This window comes from Propithecus coquereli, unplaced genomic scaffold (assembly GCF_000956105.1).
Source record: "Propithecus coquereli isolate 6110/MARCELLA unplaced genomic scaffold, Pcoq_1.0 Scaffold344, whole genome shotgun sequence".
In the NCBI taxonomy this organism is placed as follows: Eukaryota; Metazoa; Chordata; class Mammalia; order Primates; family Indriidae; genus Propithecus; species Propithecus coquereli.
Genome location: NW_012149108.1, coordinates 949,417 through 964,294, shown reverse-complemented (window position 1 = coordinate 964,294; position 14,878 = coordinate 949,417). Strand labels below are relative to the sequence as shown.

Here is a 14,878-nt window from a genome sequence, read left to right as displayed (position 1 = left end):
GTTTTATGAAAAAGGAAAGTTATTATAATCGCTTTTTATAAAATGCCATTTGGAATTCCAAAGAATCAACTTCACAGTACCCAGGAGGAACACTGATCCTTGTTGACGCAAACCAGATATAGAAGAGAAAAGCCCTAAATTAGAAATGGAAACTAGTTTTTTTTTTTTTTTTTTTGAGATCCTACTATGTGCCAGGCTCTTTCCCATTTAGTCTTCACAGCGACCTCAGATGGTGGGAATTATCATTCACATTTTTTACATATGAACAAGCTGAGGCACAGAAAGATTCGGTAACAAGCATAAAATTACACAGTGAATATGTAGCAGAGCCAGAACACAGGTCTGCGTTCTTTCACCCGCCCTGGCGAGGTTCACCTATGTTCTTGCTGACTTGTCTGTATGATAAGGATTAAAACAGCATCTATATCATAGGGATAGTCTGAGGCTCAAAATTTCGATGAGCTAAAATATGGAAAGCTCAATGTCTGACTCATCCTAAGTACTCAAATGATAGCTGCTGCTGCTGCTGTTAGTTCAAGCAGTGTTCGTGGCAGCACCAGTCATTGCAGGTGTGTTATTTGGGTGTGAAAGGTATTCCCCAGGAGCAGATGCAAGTAAACTGATCAAAGGAGCACACACAAGTTTTAATTGAGGTAGGTAGGAATCAGAGGTCAGGCAAGAGGAGCAGAATCAAGTGTCAAGTGTGAGAGATCAAGATATGAACCAGGAAAGAAGTCAGGTCCCTGAGAACATCCAAAACGGGCTGGAAGATGGCATTTAGAGTGGGCTGAGGCAAAGTGGTTCACCTCATACTGGGAACAAGCAAGGGTGCCAGATAGCTGTTTTCACAGGATGTTAGCTGTGTGACTCAGGGTCAGGCCAGCTGGCTTCCAGATTCAGGTCTCAACCAGACAGAAGTAACCCCATTTATGGGGCATCATGAGGGTCAAAAGCTAAATAAATACCAAAAATAAAAATACTTTGAAAACTAGAGGCTCTGTAGAAGTAAGGGTGTGGTGTATTTATCATTATGGTGTGTCTTAATAAGGATTTGGACAGATTTTGCCAGTGAACCATTGCTCCAGTGAATTTTCTACCTGTAGCTCCATTAGGTAGCTTAGTGCTGCAGTCCCCAACCCACCGGCCATGCATCACGGCCTGAGCTCCGCCTCCCCACTTTCCTACCTGTCCCCCAACCCCCACCCCAGTCCATGGAGAAATTGTCTTCCATGAAACTGGTCCCTGGTGCCAAAAAGGTTGGAGACCACTGGCTTAGTGGATTCCAACCCAAATATTCTATTAATAATATTTTTTAAAAAACAGCCCAGGCTTGCCTGTGACATGGGCTATTATTGAAACAAGTTTTAGTTGGCTTTATCGATCCTCTTAAGAGATTAAATAATACATCTAACATAACATCACACACTTCAGAGCAATTTGACTTAAAGAGTTCACAGTTCTAGAGAATCAAGGTTACTTTCCTCCCCTCAGCCCACGGGTCTGCCGGTAGAAAACCTCAAAGGAGCGGGAAATGCCATCCTCATCTCCAGTGTGTGGCATCATTACTCTCAGACGTGGCTCCTGGTCAGATGGCATTTGGTGGCTCAGTAAATGGCCTGATGAGCATGAGCCAGTTCCCAGAATTGACTTGCTGGGTGGGTGTGAGCAGCAGCTTCCCCAAGTTTCACGGGGGAAGTGGCTCTGGCCTCCCATAGTGCCCTGTGACAGCTGTGTTATAATTACACGCACGTTAACTGCTGCGAGACCCTTACTAGTTTGTCTCTGTATCAAGCCAGCTAGTAGGGCTGACAGACAGTAAAGATTTTATGAATGAAATGTAAACTCAGGAGGAAAGGGAGATAAAGATGGAAGAAAAAAATATGCTGTAGTGAGAAGAATGCTAGATTCAAATCTCAGTTCCAGCACCGTTGGTGCTCCCGACAGGACAGAGAATTCACTCAAATGGGTCAAATGAACAGACTTGGCTTGTGGGTTTCGCTTAGGGATAGAAGAGCTGGAAAGTGCATCATTCCCAACCTGATCATGAAAATGAGCCAGACAAAAGGCAAATTCATCAGTTTTCCTTGAACTCCTCTGAGGTCACAGGGCAACCAACCGGCCCAAATCCGAGAGCGACAGACTTCTGCAGAAAGAGACAAGATGTGAGCACTAGCTTGCCTGGGGTAGATGCAATCAGACGCAGGTAGGAAGAGTTCAGCTAGGGTGGTCAGCGAATTTGTGGGGGCTCACTGTGTACTGGTAAGAGAGTATGAAGCCCTCGGAGGCTGCAGAAACTGGGGGAGTCCACATCCTCTTCAGCATTTTCTCCACAAATCTCACCAGGAGTTTTCCCACAGGAAAGAGCAGAGAAAGATTTAAGGAAGTGTCCCTTGTGGCAGACCTGGGAGGGGGGGTGTAAAGCAGCTGCTGAGGAGGAGCACAAACACCTGCTCCACCCAGACCTTCTCACCTCCTCTCCCATCAGGAACAAAAGCCTCCACCTGTCAAGAGAAGGGCAGGTAACGCTGTCCTGCTTGGGCACTGGGGGAACCCTTTCAGCTGAATGAGGGGAGAAAAAGAGAGGAAAAAAAACTGCTGGGAGAGGAGCAGGAGTACGTGAGGAGCCCGGAACTGCAGCCTGAGCAGAGGCAGGGCACCAGAGAGGCCCCACTCCTACACTGAGGCTCAGCCAAAACAGGAGAGGACGCTGCACCAGCACCACGGCCAGCTGCAGGGCTAAAGCAGCAGCGAGGAGCAGGATGCTTCTGGGAGAGGGGGAGAGCAGGGGCGAGAGCGTGGAAAGTGGAAAGAGACCCTCTCTGAGGCGCAGTGCAAAGGGAGGACACAGGCAAAGGGTGGAGCAGACTCGGAGAACAGAACCTCTGGCAAAGCAGTTTCGTACCCTAAACACAAGGAATTGCTAGACGCATTTAAAGCCTGTGATGCACTGAGGTTCACCATAGCAACAACTGCAAAGACGGCCCAAATCCTACCTAAATTAACTTGAACCCTCTCACCAAAGTCCAGGCCCGCGCCCATTGCCCGGTCTCTACCGTGCTACACCAGACGTCACGCGTTCAACTGAACATACCAAAGGGCTCGAAAAAGCAGATTCCCAACAGACAAGTCACCAGAGCCACATTCAGACATGACACATGTTGAAACTACCTTTCAGGGAATTGAAAATAACTATAATTATATTAAAGGCTCTAATGGGAAAGGTGAACAATGTGTAAGATCAGATGGATCTTTTCGGCGGAGAGATGGAACTATGAGAAAGAATCAAATAGAAACGCTAGAAATGAAAACCGCAGTTGTAGAGACAAGGAGAGCCTTTGATGGGCTCCTTGCTCCTGACAACACAGCTTGACAAAGCAGAGGAAAGAAGACAGGTCAATAGAAATTACCCAACTAAAACACACAGAGAAAAAAAGAGTGGGGAAAATAATACAGAACAGGGCATTCAAGAGCTGTGGGACTATATCGAATGGTCTGACATACCTATAATTGGAATCCTAGGAGAAGAGGGAAAAAACAGGGCAGAAGAAATATTTGAGGAAATAATGGCGGAGAATTATCCATAATTAATAGTGGACCCCAAACCACAGATCCAAAAAGCTTAGAAAACACCCAACAGAATAAACACACACACACACACACACACACACACACACACACACACACACGCATTTCTAGGCATATCATATTCAAGGGCTGAATACAAAAGAAAAAGAGAAAATCTTGAAAGCAGCTAGGAAAAAAAGCCATTTTATAAGAGGAACAAAGGTAAGAATTACAGCAGACTTCTCATCAGAAACCATGCAAGCTAGAAGACAGCAGTGCTGAAAGAAAAAAATAAAACCAAAAACCTCTCCACCCAAATATTATGCTCAACAAAAATACCTTTCAAATGAAGACACGTTATAGAGGTGTAGGCAGGAATAAGGGACCCAGACATGGTGCTGAGGCACTAAGAACAGTTAACAGCCGTTACCAACCTCCAGCCTGCGGGGCAAGGTGGGGGAATTGCAGGCTCTTGTGGCTGAAGCCTAGTGGGGGGTGTGACCGGAAAGGAGAAGCCACCTGGTTGAAGCGTAATCAGGATAGGCGCAGCGTGCACTGGAGATTCAGCACTGGAGGAGAGAGGGGTGAGGAGGAACTTCCCCTGAACTCCGCTGTCTCACCAGTGCCTACCCCTGACTTGACCCAACCAGAAGCAAGCCAGCAAGGTGCCCCAGGGATGCAGCCTGCAGGGCTCAGCTGCTCTGGGCACAGACAAGGGCAGAGAGTGATCTGGGGGGAAAACAGAATAACCAGCACAGAGATCAAGCAGCTGCGAGACGTGTTAGACGTGAGTGGCGAGCCAGGGTTCAGTCCCAGGTCTGCCCGAATCCTAAGCACTTTCTCCCAGAGGCACTGCCTCAAGTACAGCATGGCAGGGTGGACAAGATCTTGGGGGTCCTAAAGCCTGGACTTCACTCTTGTGAAATGGGAAGCAAGTGCAAGTTTTTACTGCAGAAGCCACAAAGTGCCCTGGCTCTGACCCTGTTTTGGAGTAGCGAACGATGCAGTGATGCCATCTGTGACAGTGGCCTGAGCCAGGGGACTGTCAGTGTGCATGGGCTGGGGACTCTAATTATTCACAGACCATGCGGCGTCCAGTTCCCCCTTGTTGATGACAGCATTGTTTGAAACAATCCCAGCTCAAAGTCATAAAAAACAGATCTTTATGTTTTGACCGACAAGTTAAGATCAGCAAGAGTTGAGTATCACAGAGGCAATTTGGCAGTTTCCTTTCCAGCTGTGCATAGTAAGCGGCTTGAGATGAAGTACTGAGTGTGAAGAAGAAAGCCTCGCGGTGTGTGTGAAGATACCCTTTAGCAATCCTCTTCTGAGAGCCAAGTTCACAGCAACAATATGAATCTTTTATATGTTTTCTTTCGCTATGCTCCAAAGATGCTTTGGACAAATGGAGTGGAGGAAAGTCAGTGGAAGGAAGTAAAGAAAGCAGTCATCTGGCAGTCTCTGTTGTACCCCCAAATGGGGACCTGGCATCGCTGCAGAGTCCATTGCCGTGACAGCAAAGCAAAGCCCCCTGAAGGGAAAGCTGGCAGACTTCTTGACCCACTTGAGGCTTCCAGACACCACGTTTTCTTTAACACAGAGATGAACACAGAGGTTTTCACTTGAAACAGTATCATTTTTATGGGAAGCTTGATAAAATAATATGTTCTTTGAGATCAGACAGACCTGACTTTGAATCTATATTTCTCTACTAGCTGCGTGATCTGAGGCAAGTTACTGATCCTCTCTGAGCCTCTCCATCACCATTTGTGAAATGACAAGAGTAATGCCTACTACTCAAAAGATAATTGTGAGCATGGTGCCTGGTACCTAAAAGGTGCTGTGGGAGTATTAGCGAGCTTTCCCCTCCTCATATGGAGGGCGAAGGAAAAACGGATGAAGTTCTTAGTTGCTCTCAGTCAGTGGCTTGAAAATTCAGTAATAATATCTACTATTTACTTATATATTTATTCATTTGTTCAATAAATATGTACTGGGTACCTTCTACATGCTGAGTCCTCCACTGGGCACCGAGAACACAGACAAGGCCCCTGTGCCGCTGGAGCTTATATCCTAGCAGGGGCAGACAGACAGCAAACAAGTAAACAAGATAATAAGCATAGTGAAGACAATGCAGTAAGAAAATGTGGTGGTCAGGGAAGACCCCACTGAAGTGGTAACACTTGAACTGAAGTGTGACTGATGAAAGGAACGAGCCACACCAACTTTGGAGGGAAGGGCATTCCTGCAAAGGGAACATAAGTGTTGAGCGCCTCCAGCATGGATTGAGTTTGGCACATTTGGGAACCAGAGGCAGATGCAGGGAAACGCAGAACATACGGAGAAGTGAGGTTCAAGGTGAATTCAGAAAGAGAGGCAGGAAGGAGCCAGGCCATGCAGCCAGCATTCATTCATTCACATTATTAAGCATCTCCTATATGCCGGATCCTCTGAGTTACAGGGATACAGCAGAGACCCAGTGAAGTTCCTGCCCTCAGGGGGTTGACATTCCAGTAAGGACAGTCTCTTGGGGTCCCGAAGGCCCTGGTAAGAAGTTGGCACTTCATTTTAAATACTTACCTTTCTTGGTCTTCACAGTGTCTCTATGAGATAGGTATTTATTATCCTCATTTATAGAGGGGGAAACAGAGAGTTAACGAAGTTGTTATATAACATGCCTGCAAAAATATCATTTGTGGTGGGAGCTTGAAGGTGAGGAGGAACACAGAACCAAGTGCCTGTCCTCCAAGATCTCACTGCTGGCAAGTGTGGATCCTGGATTCAAAGCCCAGATCATCTGGCTCCAGAGACCTCTCTATACCAACTGTTCCTTCTATTCCTCTTGGTTAGAAAGAAAGAAAATTTGCCATGACAAATGCCAAAAGCCACACAATCACACGGCCGGGGTGTGAGGCAGCCACTTGGAGCCCCTTCCGGGTCCCTGCATCTTGTTGGGCAGCTCTTAGCAGCTCTGCAGCGGAGCAGAAAGGGTTCTGCAGAGGCGGCCCACAGGGCAAAGGTGTGCAGGGTCCAGAGGATGGGCAGCTCCAGTTCTTCCCATGCAGAGTCCGAAGGGACAGGGTTCTGATGGGATAATCACAGGTATTGATCAAGCAGCAGAGAGATGCAGTGGCATTTCTCAAGCTCTGGAAGGTACAGAAATGAATGAATAGGAGACAAGAAAATTTTATTAATTCGTCGTTCTATTTGATGTTCATTTAATTAAGACATTCAGTCTTTCTAATGGAAAATGTGAGGAGTGGAAATTACTGTTTTTTTGACCACTCATATAAAATGAAAACCAGATCTTGAAGGCATGGGGCCTTTTCATTGTCTCTTCTTCAGGCTCAATTTAATTATGCATCACAGGCTACCTTCAATAATAATTACAACTGTCTTCCTTTCTATAAAGCCTCTTTCAGTCTTCAAGACTAAAATTCTGGGGAGATTGCTAAAGCATCATTTAGTGAGCGCTGTTTCCATATCTGTGCATTGAGCAGATGTTTATCATGTACCTACTGTATGTCCACCTTCTGCCAAGTCCTGCAAGAGCTAGTGTGTAAATGAATCATGGTCTCTCCTCTCCCACAGAGCAGGAAAGAGGCCTTGCACATCCAATCCTGCCTTTATTTATTTGTTCAGCCAACATTCCCTGCCTATCTTCTCTATGGCAGTCCCAATGCTGGGGAAGCAGATATAAACTGAGAGCCAGTCCTCCAAGGTCATGCTGCTGGCATGTGGCAGAACCCAGGCAGTGTGAATCCAGGCTCCCAGCCTGGAGATCCAACTCCACAGACCTGTTCTGACCTTAAGCACTCACAGTCTGAAGAGACAGACAATTTGTACATCAGCACTGCAATGCAGGGGAGGCATTCTAGGATAGATCTGTGTGCACAGGGTATCAGTGGGAGAGACCAGGGAGGGCATTATGAGGTGGCATTTGAACAAGGCCTTGTTAGAAGTGGTATTGAAGTGATATCTGACCCCTAGTTAATAATCTCTCTGTCAATTCTTATCTGTAAGACTCCAACGCTACTTTTTAAGTATCTTGCATGGCATAATAAAAATGGTTTTTTGTTTTGTTTTTGAGAGAGTCTCACTCTGTTGCCTGGGCTAGAATACAGTGGTATCATCATAGCTCACTGTAACCTCAAACTCCTGGGCTCAAGCAATCCTCCTGCCTCAGCCTCCTAAGTAGCTGAGACTACAGGCACATGCTTCTATGGCCAGAAATAAGATCATGCTATATTGCTCAGCCTGGTCTCAAACTCCTGGGCTCACTCAATATCACCACCTCAGCCTCCCAAAGTGCTAGGATTACAGGCATGAGCCACCATATGCAGCCATAAAATCCTTTTTTATGTGGTTAGATCAGGAGATTAGATAGTCTGAGTGAATACTCTCATTTTAATAAAGAGCATGTAGAGGCGTAACAGATGTTCAAAGAATCAGACTAGAACAGCATCCCCATCCCATAAAACTGATGGACTAGAGTAGATCTTCCTGTTTATTTAAAAAAATGACTCAGGATCTGACAGGACTCAGTGTAATCATGAACCACAGACACAGTTAAGATGACCAGGGCAAGACCAATTCCTAGAGTCCTGCTTTTTAGCTCAGAAACTTGGAGTGCCCTAGTAATACTTTGCTGAAAAGGCCTGGAAATTGCTATTAGCAGCTTGCCTTATAAGTGAGACTCTCCTAGGAATGCCAGTAATTTAAATGGTCCACTTCTCCAAGATGGCCATGCTCATGAACTCATGGTATTACTTAGACAGTAGTTTACTGATTGTGAAAATAATCCATGTTTATTATAGAAAATCATAGAAATATAAAATGCATATATATATATAAGCAATTAAAATCACCTGTAATTCTACTTCCCAACCTTAACCACTGGACACATTTTTGTAACTTTCCTTCCTGTTCAAATTTTCAGTGCCCATAAAGGGTTAAAAATGAACTCCAGCCTCTCTTAAACCTGACAGGAGCAGAGCTCTGAGGGAGTGTCTCCATGTGAAAGAAGCCTTAGGACATACATTTCAGAACTACTTCCTCACTGTTAGGGTGGGAACTCCTAACGCAGGATGAGAAAGAATTATTGACACAAAGATTAGGATAGGTTTTAAAAAAAGGAGTTTATTTTACTTTCCAAGAGAGAAAAAGGCATAGCATGAAAGAAAGAAAAAAGTGCCAGCCCTGAGAATAAGGGATTTAGGCTTTTTATTTGGATAAAGGATAGAGCAGCTATTGTTGTAAAATGGTAACAGGAGGCAATTTGTGTTTTTACTTCTCTGCTAGACTGGCTTTATCAGACTTCTCAGAATGTGCTCAGGCAGATGCGGAGGGAAGCTACACGCCCTTTCCTGTCTGCTCAGTACTGTTCCAGTTCTGTAAAACAGCCTCCTGATAAAAACAAGTCAAGCCACAGGTGGTTAAGCAAACAAAGGGGCAGTTGTGTGCTGTGATTTTTCTCCCTTTTTTTCTCTGTTAGATAGTTTATCAGCAATGCCGTCCTTTCACTCACCCAGCTCTGAGGGGCACTCCACCTGTGACCACCTAGTCCAGGCTTCAGCCTTCCTAGGCCAGACTGACCTTCTCTTGGAAGAACCTGGCTCAGTACTAAAGAAGAGAAAGGAGAAATCATGACAGGAAACAGGCTTTCAAAGCCCCTAACTGCCTGTAGTAGAGCCCCCAGTACCGCTCCACAGCCTTGCCTTGCCAAGCCCAGCCTAAGTAGCGTAGGAGAGACCACCGCGTTGCCTGCCGTCCTGGAAAGGGCTTCATTCCCCTTCCTCAGGCCTCCACAATGGAGAGATTCAACTTTCCCAAAGGCCCTGAGCCCTTCCCCAAGAATTGGTTTTACCCAAGGACTGGGGTCATTCATTCAAAAGACCTTTACCAGCGCCTCCTCTGGGCAGAGTGTGCCAGGGACTGTTACATTCTGTGTGAAGAGTGCCATGATCTGTGCCAGGCACAGGTACAGAAAGAGCTGGCAAATGGCAGGATCTGGAGTGCAGCACTCAAGTGTCTGGTCCTGGGCAGAAAGTTGCTCAGCAAAGGCCTGCCTAAAGTTGCTCAGCAAAGGCCTGCCTAGTCTCACCCACCAAGTCTCAGCTGAAACCACACAAGCTGCAGAGCCAGGAGTCCCAGCAGGAAGCTAGGCCAAGCAGAAGGAATCACAGGAAGAGCCAGGATGGAGCCGACCTATCTGGCCTTTCATTTCCCCATTGTTAAAACCCTCACAGGGACCCAGAGGCCAACTATACTCCAGAAGTAAAAGCAAAACGATAAAAAAGAAAGAAAAAAAAAGTCCAATAGGGAGACTCAAAGTACACGGGGGAGACACGTCCAGCTGAATCCATGCTGCAGCCTTGCACAGGAGCAGAAGTTAGAAATATTGACATGTAGATGAAGAACTTTCCCCCATTCACACACAAGTGCAAAAAGGCTATTTAAGCCTGCCTTTTTACACTTCAGCCTCCCCTAATTAAAACCAATAATTAAAATGTTAATAGCCCACTCCTGCCTTCTTCCAGCCACATCTGCAGCAGGGAGGCGCGCAAGCAATGGATACTTGCAAATGGATGGTGCAGAAATGTTCATTGAAGACAGAGAGGCAGGTTGCGGCTTGGAAGCAAGTAGATTTAAAATTGAATTTTGATTCTGTCACACTTATTAACTCTGTGACCTTGAGCAGATGACTTCACTTTTCTGAGCCTCAATTTCTGATCCTCCAAAAAGGAGATAATACATACCTTTTAGACTGGATTAAATGAGGATTAAAAGAAAAATGTATTAAATGAGGATTAAATAAAAATGTGTGAAAAGTAACTAGCGCCATGCCTAGTACATTAGAGATGCTCGATCATGGTAGATATTTCTTTTATTATTGTCAGGAGAATGGTGAAGAGAATTAAGATTCAATTATGATTCTTTAGAAAGACCATACCAGACCAAAGCCGTGGGTTCTGAGAGTTGCAGATACATAGACGCTTAGTGCCAGATGTGAAATCTAGATGGGGAGGGTTGCAAGTCTTAGCGACCTGAGTCCTGGTTTGAATTCTGAGTCCCTTTTTCCCAGGATCTGTATCTTCTGGGAATCCCCTGGGTAATGATTCCCATTTCTAGCATTTTTCAGCAAAAACCTGTAAAACTAGCTCTTCAGGATTTTGCAGGAGGTATTCAAGCATCGAGTTTGACTATGTCAATTCTGGGGAGTCCCCCAGTTCTAAGATCCTGGGTCAGCTGTCTCATCACGGCCATGATCATCCCAGCCCTTCCAAGTGCATTCTAGTTTATAGCTACCAGGCACTTTCCCACGTCTTCCACGGTAGTCCCGGGCAGGGGGCAGGGCAGTGGTACCATCTCCACTGTTTGGATTAGGAAAGGAAGACTCAGAGAGGTCAGTCATTTTCCTGCAGTAGGATATCAGCAGATGGAGTCAGATTCCAAAATCTGTGGTCCTGTGCAAAGAGATGGGGAAGACATGAAAATGTATCTGACCAGAAAGAAAAGCAGAACACACAAAACTGTGGCATGAGGTAGAACGTGCCAAGTTTAAACCATAGTGTCATTTTATTTCTGTTACTCAGTGTCCCCCCTTTGGTTTCCAGGTATGACAGCTTTGGCCGCCTGACAAATGTGACCTTCCCTACCGGCCAGGTGAGCAGTTTCCGAAGTGACACAGACAGTTCAGTGCATGTCCAGGTAGAGACCTCAAGCAAGGATGATGTCACCATAACCACCAACCTGTCTGCCTCAGGTGCCTTCTACACACTGCTGCAAGGTAAGCCAGGTGGGGGCCTGGGGAAACTGAGGCAGAGGGGTGGAAAGACCCCTTTGGAGATGGATGATACAGGAAACAAGCTACTGCCAGAGCTGCCCAAGAACAGCAAAGCATCACAACTGGTTTCTCTCTGTATCACCACCTAATTTGCAAAACATACCAGCCTGAAATCCAGTAAATTCTCTCCCAGAATCTTCAGAACAGTATTTCATTGTCCCATCCTATTATCATCAGAACAAAGAGTGAAGAATCCATTAGCTGCTAATCCAGGTGACCTCACTATTCTGCCATGCTAATGGCTTCCAGATTAAAAGACGTATGCTCCCACTGGTGCAGGCGAGGACAAAGGACAAGAATAATTACAACTAATTATGCTAGGCGTTTGGGCATGGAGAAATCCTCCCTGAAGCCCAGGTGAGAAGGCTTGTGCCTCTGCTAGGACTCCATAGACAAGAGACCCTTCTCTGCATTGTCAAGTCATCCTGGTGTGGGGTGGTCTTTTAGCTTCAGGTAAATCACAACGATGAAATCTTGCTGTGAATTGTCTGCCTCAGTTGTTCTCATGGGTTGTGGTGTGTCGGGGGCTGCTTGCAGCTGTGTTGGCTTTAGCAAGCTTGAAAAGAAAGAAGCCATCACCAGGGAAAGCCTGGCCTGATTTCCACCCCACCCTGCAGATGGCTCTCTATACACCCAAAGGTTTCAACGTAAAGTCGTAAAAGGAGCCTCTCGTGGACACTCAGAGGCCCAAGTTCCAGTCCACCTCATCCACTGTGGCCCTCAGTTTTCTCCTCCAGGAAAAGAAAGTCAGTTGAAGCTGTGTTGAGTGGTGTGGGCAGTGGCAAGAGCAGGGGTTCTGGGGTGGACAGACCAGGGCCCCATGCCAGTTCCTACCTGTGTGAACTGGGTGGAGTCATTCCTCTTCTCTGAGCCTCAGTTTCTGGGTCTGAGAAATGGGGCTGACTTACAATACCTGCCCCATAGGGTTACTCAGACAATCTCTTTGGACAACATATGTAAAGTGACTAGCATGGGCCAGGCATATAGTATTGCTCAGTAAGTACTTGTATTAATTAAGTAATTAATTAGCAAGCAGTTTAACTTACCATAAGAAAACAAATGTCTATATATTCTTACAATCACTTTTATTCCCAAATGTAGTCTTTTGCCTTTCAGTGAGCTCAAAGAACAATTAAGGTTCTCAGTCAAAGAAAGAGAAACCAAACCCTGGAATTCCTTCTGCCCGACCCAACCACCTTCAATGGTGGGTTGGGACACACCCCAGGTACTTATGCTCTGACTTGGTTATTTCCAAGAGAAGGTGCCCCTCTGGGCCAGCCAGGATTCTTCTGACCAAGGACTTCAGGGCTGCCAGGGACTCAGACATCTAGGCCTTCAGGCCTTTGGGTCTGTTTTCTTCCCTGTGATTAAGAATTGTTTCATCCACCCATTCCATACTGCTAAACTGGCTGGACTATTTTTCTCAAAGGTCGGTGCAGGCTTTCTTATATTTGGGCAACTTTTTAAAATTCAAAAGTGCCACATTCCTCAGTTTTAAAATGCACCATCAATTTAATAACAACTTTTCAGGCGGAGGGAAAAAAGTCACAGTGTTCAAAAGACATACATGGACACATTCCAATTTCAGAAACTTTAAAATGTGAAAAGAAAAAGCGCATCTTGGAATCCAGGGAAGGAGGTACCTGTTTCTCCTCTTTGGTGCCTCTGCCAAGCTTCTCGAGTACCAGGCTTAGATGCTCACTTTTGCAGCCTCAGTCGAGTCTTTGTGAAAAGCTCTTTCGGTTTCATCTTACATCTAAACTATGGGAAGTGATAAGAAGTAGCTACTAATGAGCAGCGGCCTTGGGAAATCACAGTCCGCATGAAGTGGGGACCGTCTGAGATGGGCCTCCACGGAGGCCGCTCCCTCCCAAGTCTCCATTCATGGACATGGGTGAATTCAGCAAGGAGCCGCTTTCAAAGACAAATTGACACAGGCTTCTTCACTGTTCAAAGGAAGAAATGCATAGCAAGTTGGAGGCAGATTTTAGAATTTCGTGTTTATGAGAGAGAAAAGGAGAAAGATGGAGTGGGGAGGGAGTGGGAGAAAGAGGGGCCAGCTTGATGCCACCCTAGCAGGGGTGATTCAGTGAGAGTTTCCTACAGAAACTACTTCTTTATTGCTGGACATAGCCTGAAACATCTCTAGTTCAATCCAGCAAATATTTACTGATTTACTGAGCACATGTAATTGTAATGATGTAATATTTTTGGAGCACTTATTAACTACAAAGTATGATTTTTGGCATTTTACATTCATAGTCTTACTAAGCAGTATCTCATGTCGTACCTCATAAGCCTGTGACATAGGTATTATTAATATCTCCATTTTCCAAATGAAGGCAGTGAGAGGCTCTGAGAGGCTAATTATCTTGCCCAAATCACACATGCGACAGGGTATGTGGACCCAGACAAACAGGCTTTAGAACCCACTCTCTTAACTGCTGATATAAAGGCCATGGGGAGCTACTGGAGGACCATGATCAGTGCTGGAAAAGTTCACTATGACGTGTGTGTGCGTGTGAGAGAGAGAGAGAGAGAAATGGAGTGGGGGCGGTAGAGGAGAGACAGTAGGAGACACATGTGACCACGACTAGCACATAAAACACTAGCCTTTGTATAACACTATATGCTAGCACTGTTCTCAGCTTCTCATATTCGTTATCTCACTTGATGCTCAGAGCATCTTGTGAGGCAAGCATGTAGCTATTGTCCCCAGTACACTGATGAAGCAACAGAGCATGACAGGTTAAGAACTTGGCCAAGGTCTTACAGCATGGCAGTAGCAGAGCTGGAACTTAAACCCAGGTAGCCTGGCTGCAGGATGCAGGCTCTTCATCTCTGTGCAATAAGGCCTCTCACCGCAAGCACTTACATGTGTGAGAGTGTGTGCATCAACAGAGAGGTGAACCCTGCACCCCTCAGCTGCAAGACCATGAGGAGGCCCATAAAGAGCTGAGGAGTGTACAGCAGAGGAAGCATTCATCTGACCACAGGAATGGGGGGAGCTTCTGGGAAGAGAGGACATCTGAGCAGAGCCTTGAAGGAAAGATTGAAGCTAGCACTTACTGAAGAGAGGGGCAGTACAGACGGAGGGAACAGCTGAGGAAGGGCAGGAGTCAGGAGAATGCAGCACAAACCCAGCGATAATTGTTTCCATTTTTAGAAAAGAGCTTGGTGTGCATTTTACAGCTGAAATTTACTTTTTTCCCCTCCAGAAGTTTCTTTTGGCTGAAGATCTAAATTAAAATGTTTTAATCAAATTTAAAATTTCAAATCAGACCTCTTTTTAAATCATTGTCATATATATGTATACATGACATATACACACATATGACAATATATGTATCACATATATGTATGACAATGATTTAAAATATATTATTGTATATATTTGTCATTTTGTCAGTGATTTAAGTGTCAGAATTATTTTTAACTTTGTCATAAAGAACATTGTTACCCTCATGT

At 45.5% G+C, this 14,878-nt stretch overlaps 1 protein-coding gene across 1 annotated transcript in view; it reads left to right on the top strand.

Moving 5' to 3' along the window:
• TENM4 (teneurin transmembrane protein 4) overlaps positions 1–14,878 on the top strand; it is a 431,524-nt gene that overhangs the window by 398,888 nt on the left and 17,758 nt on the right. The window contains exon 26 of the mRNA XM_012651003.1: positions 11,181–11,353. Within this exon, the coding sequence (XP_012506457.1) occupies positions 11,181–11,353 (173 nt within the window). The remainder of the gene's footprint in view (positions 1–11,180; positions 11,354–14,878) is intronic.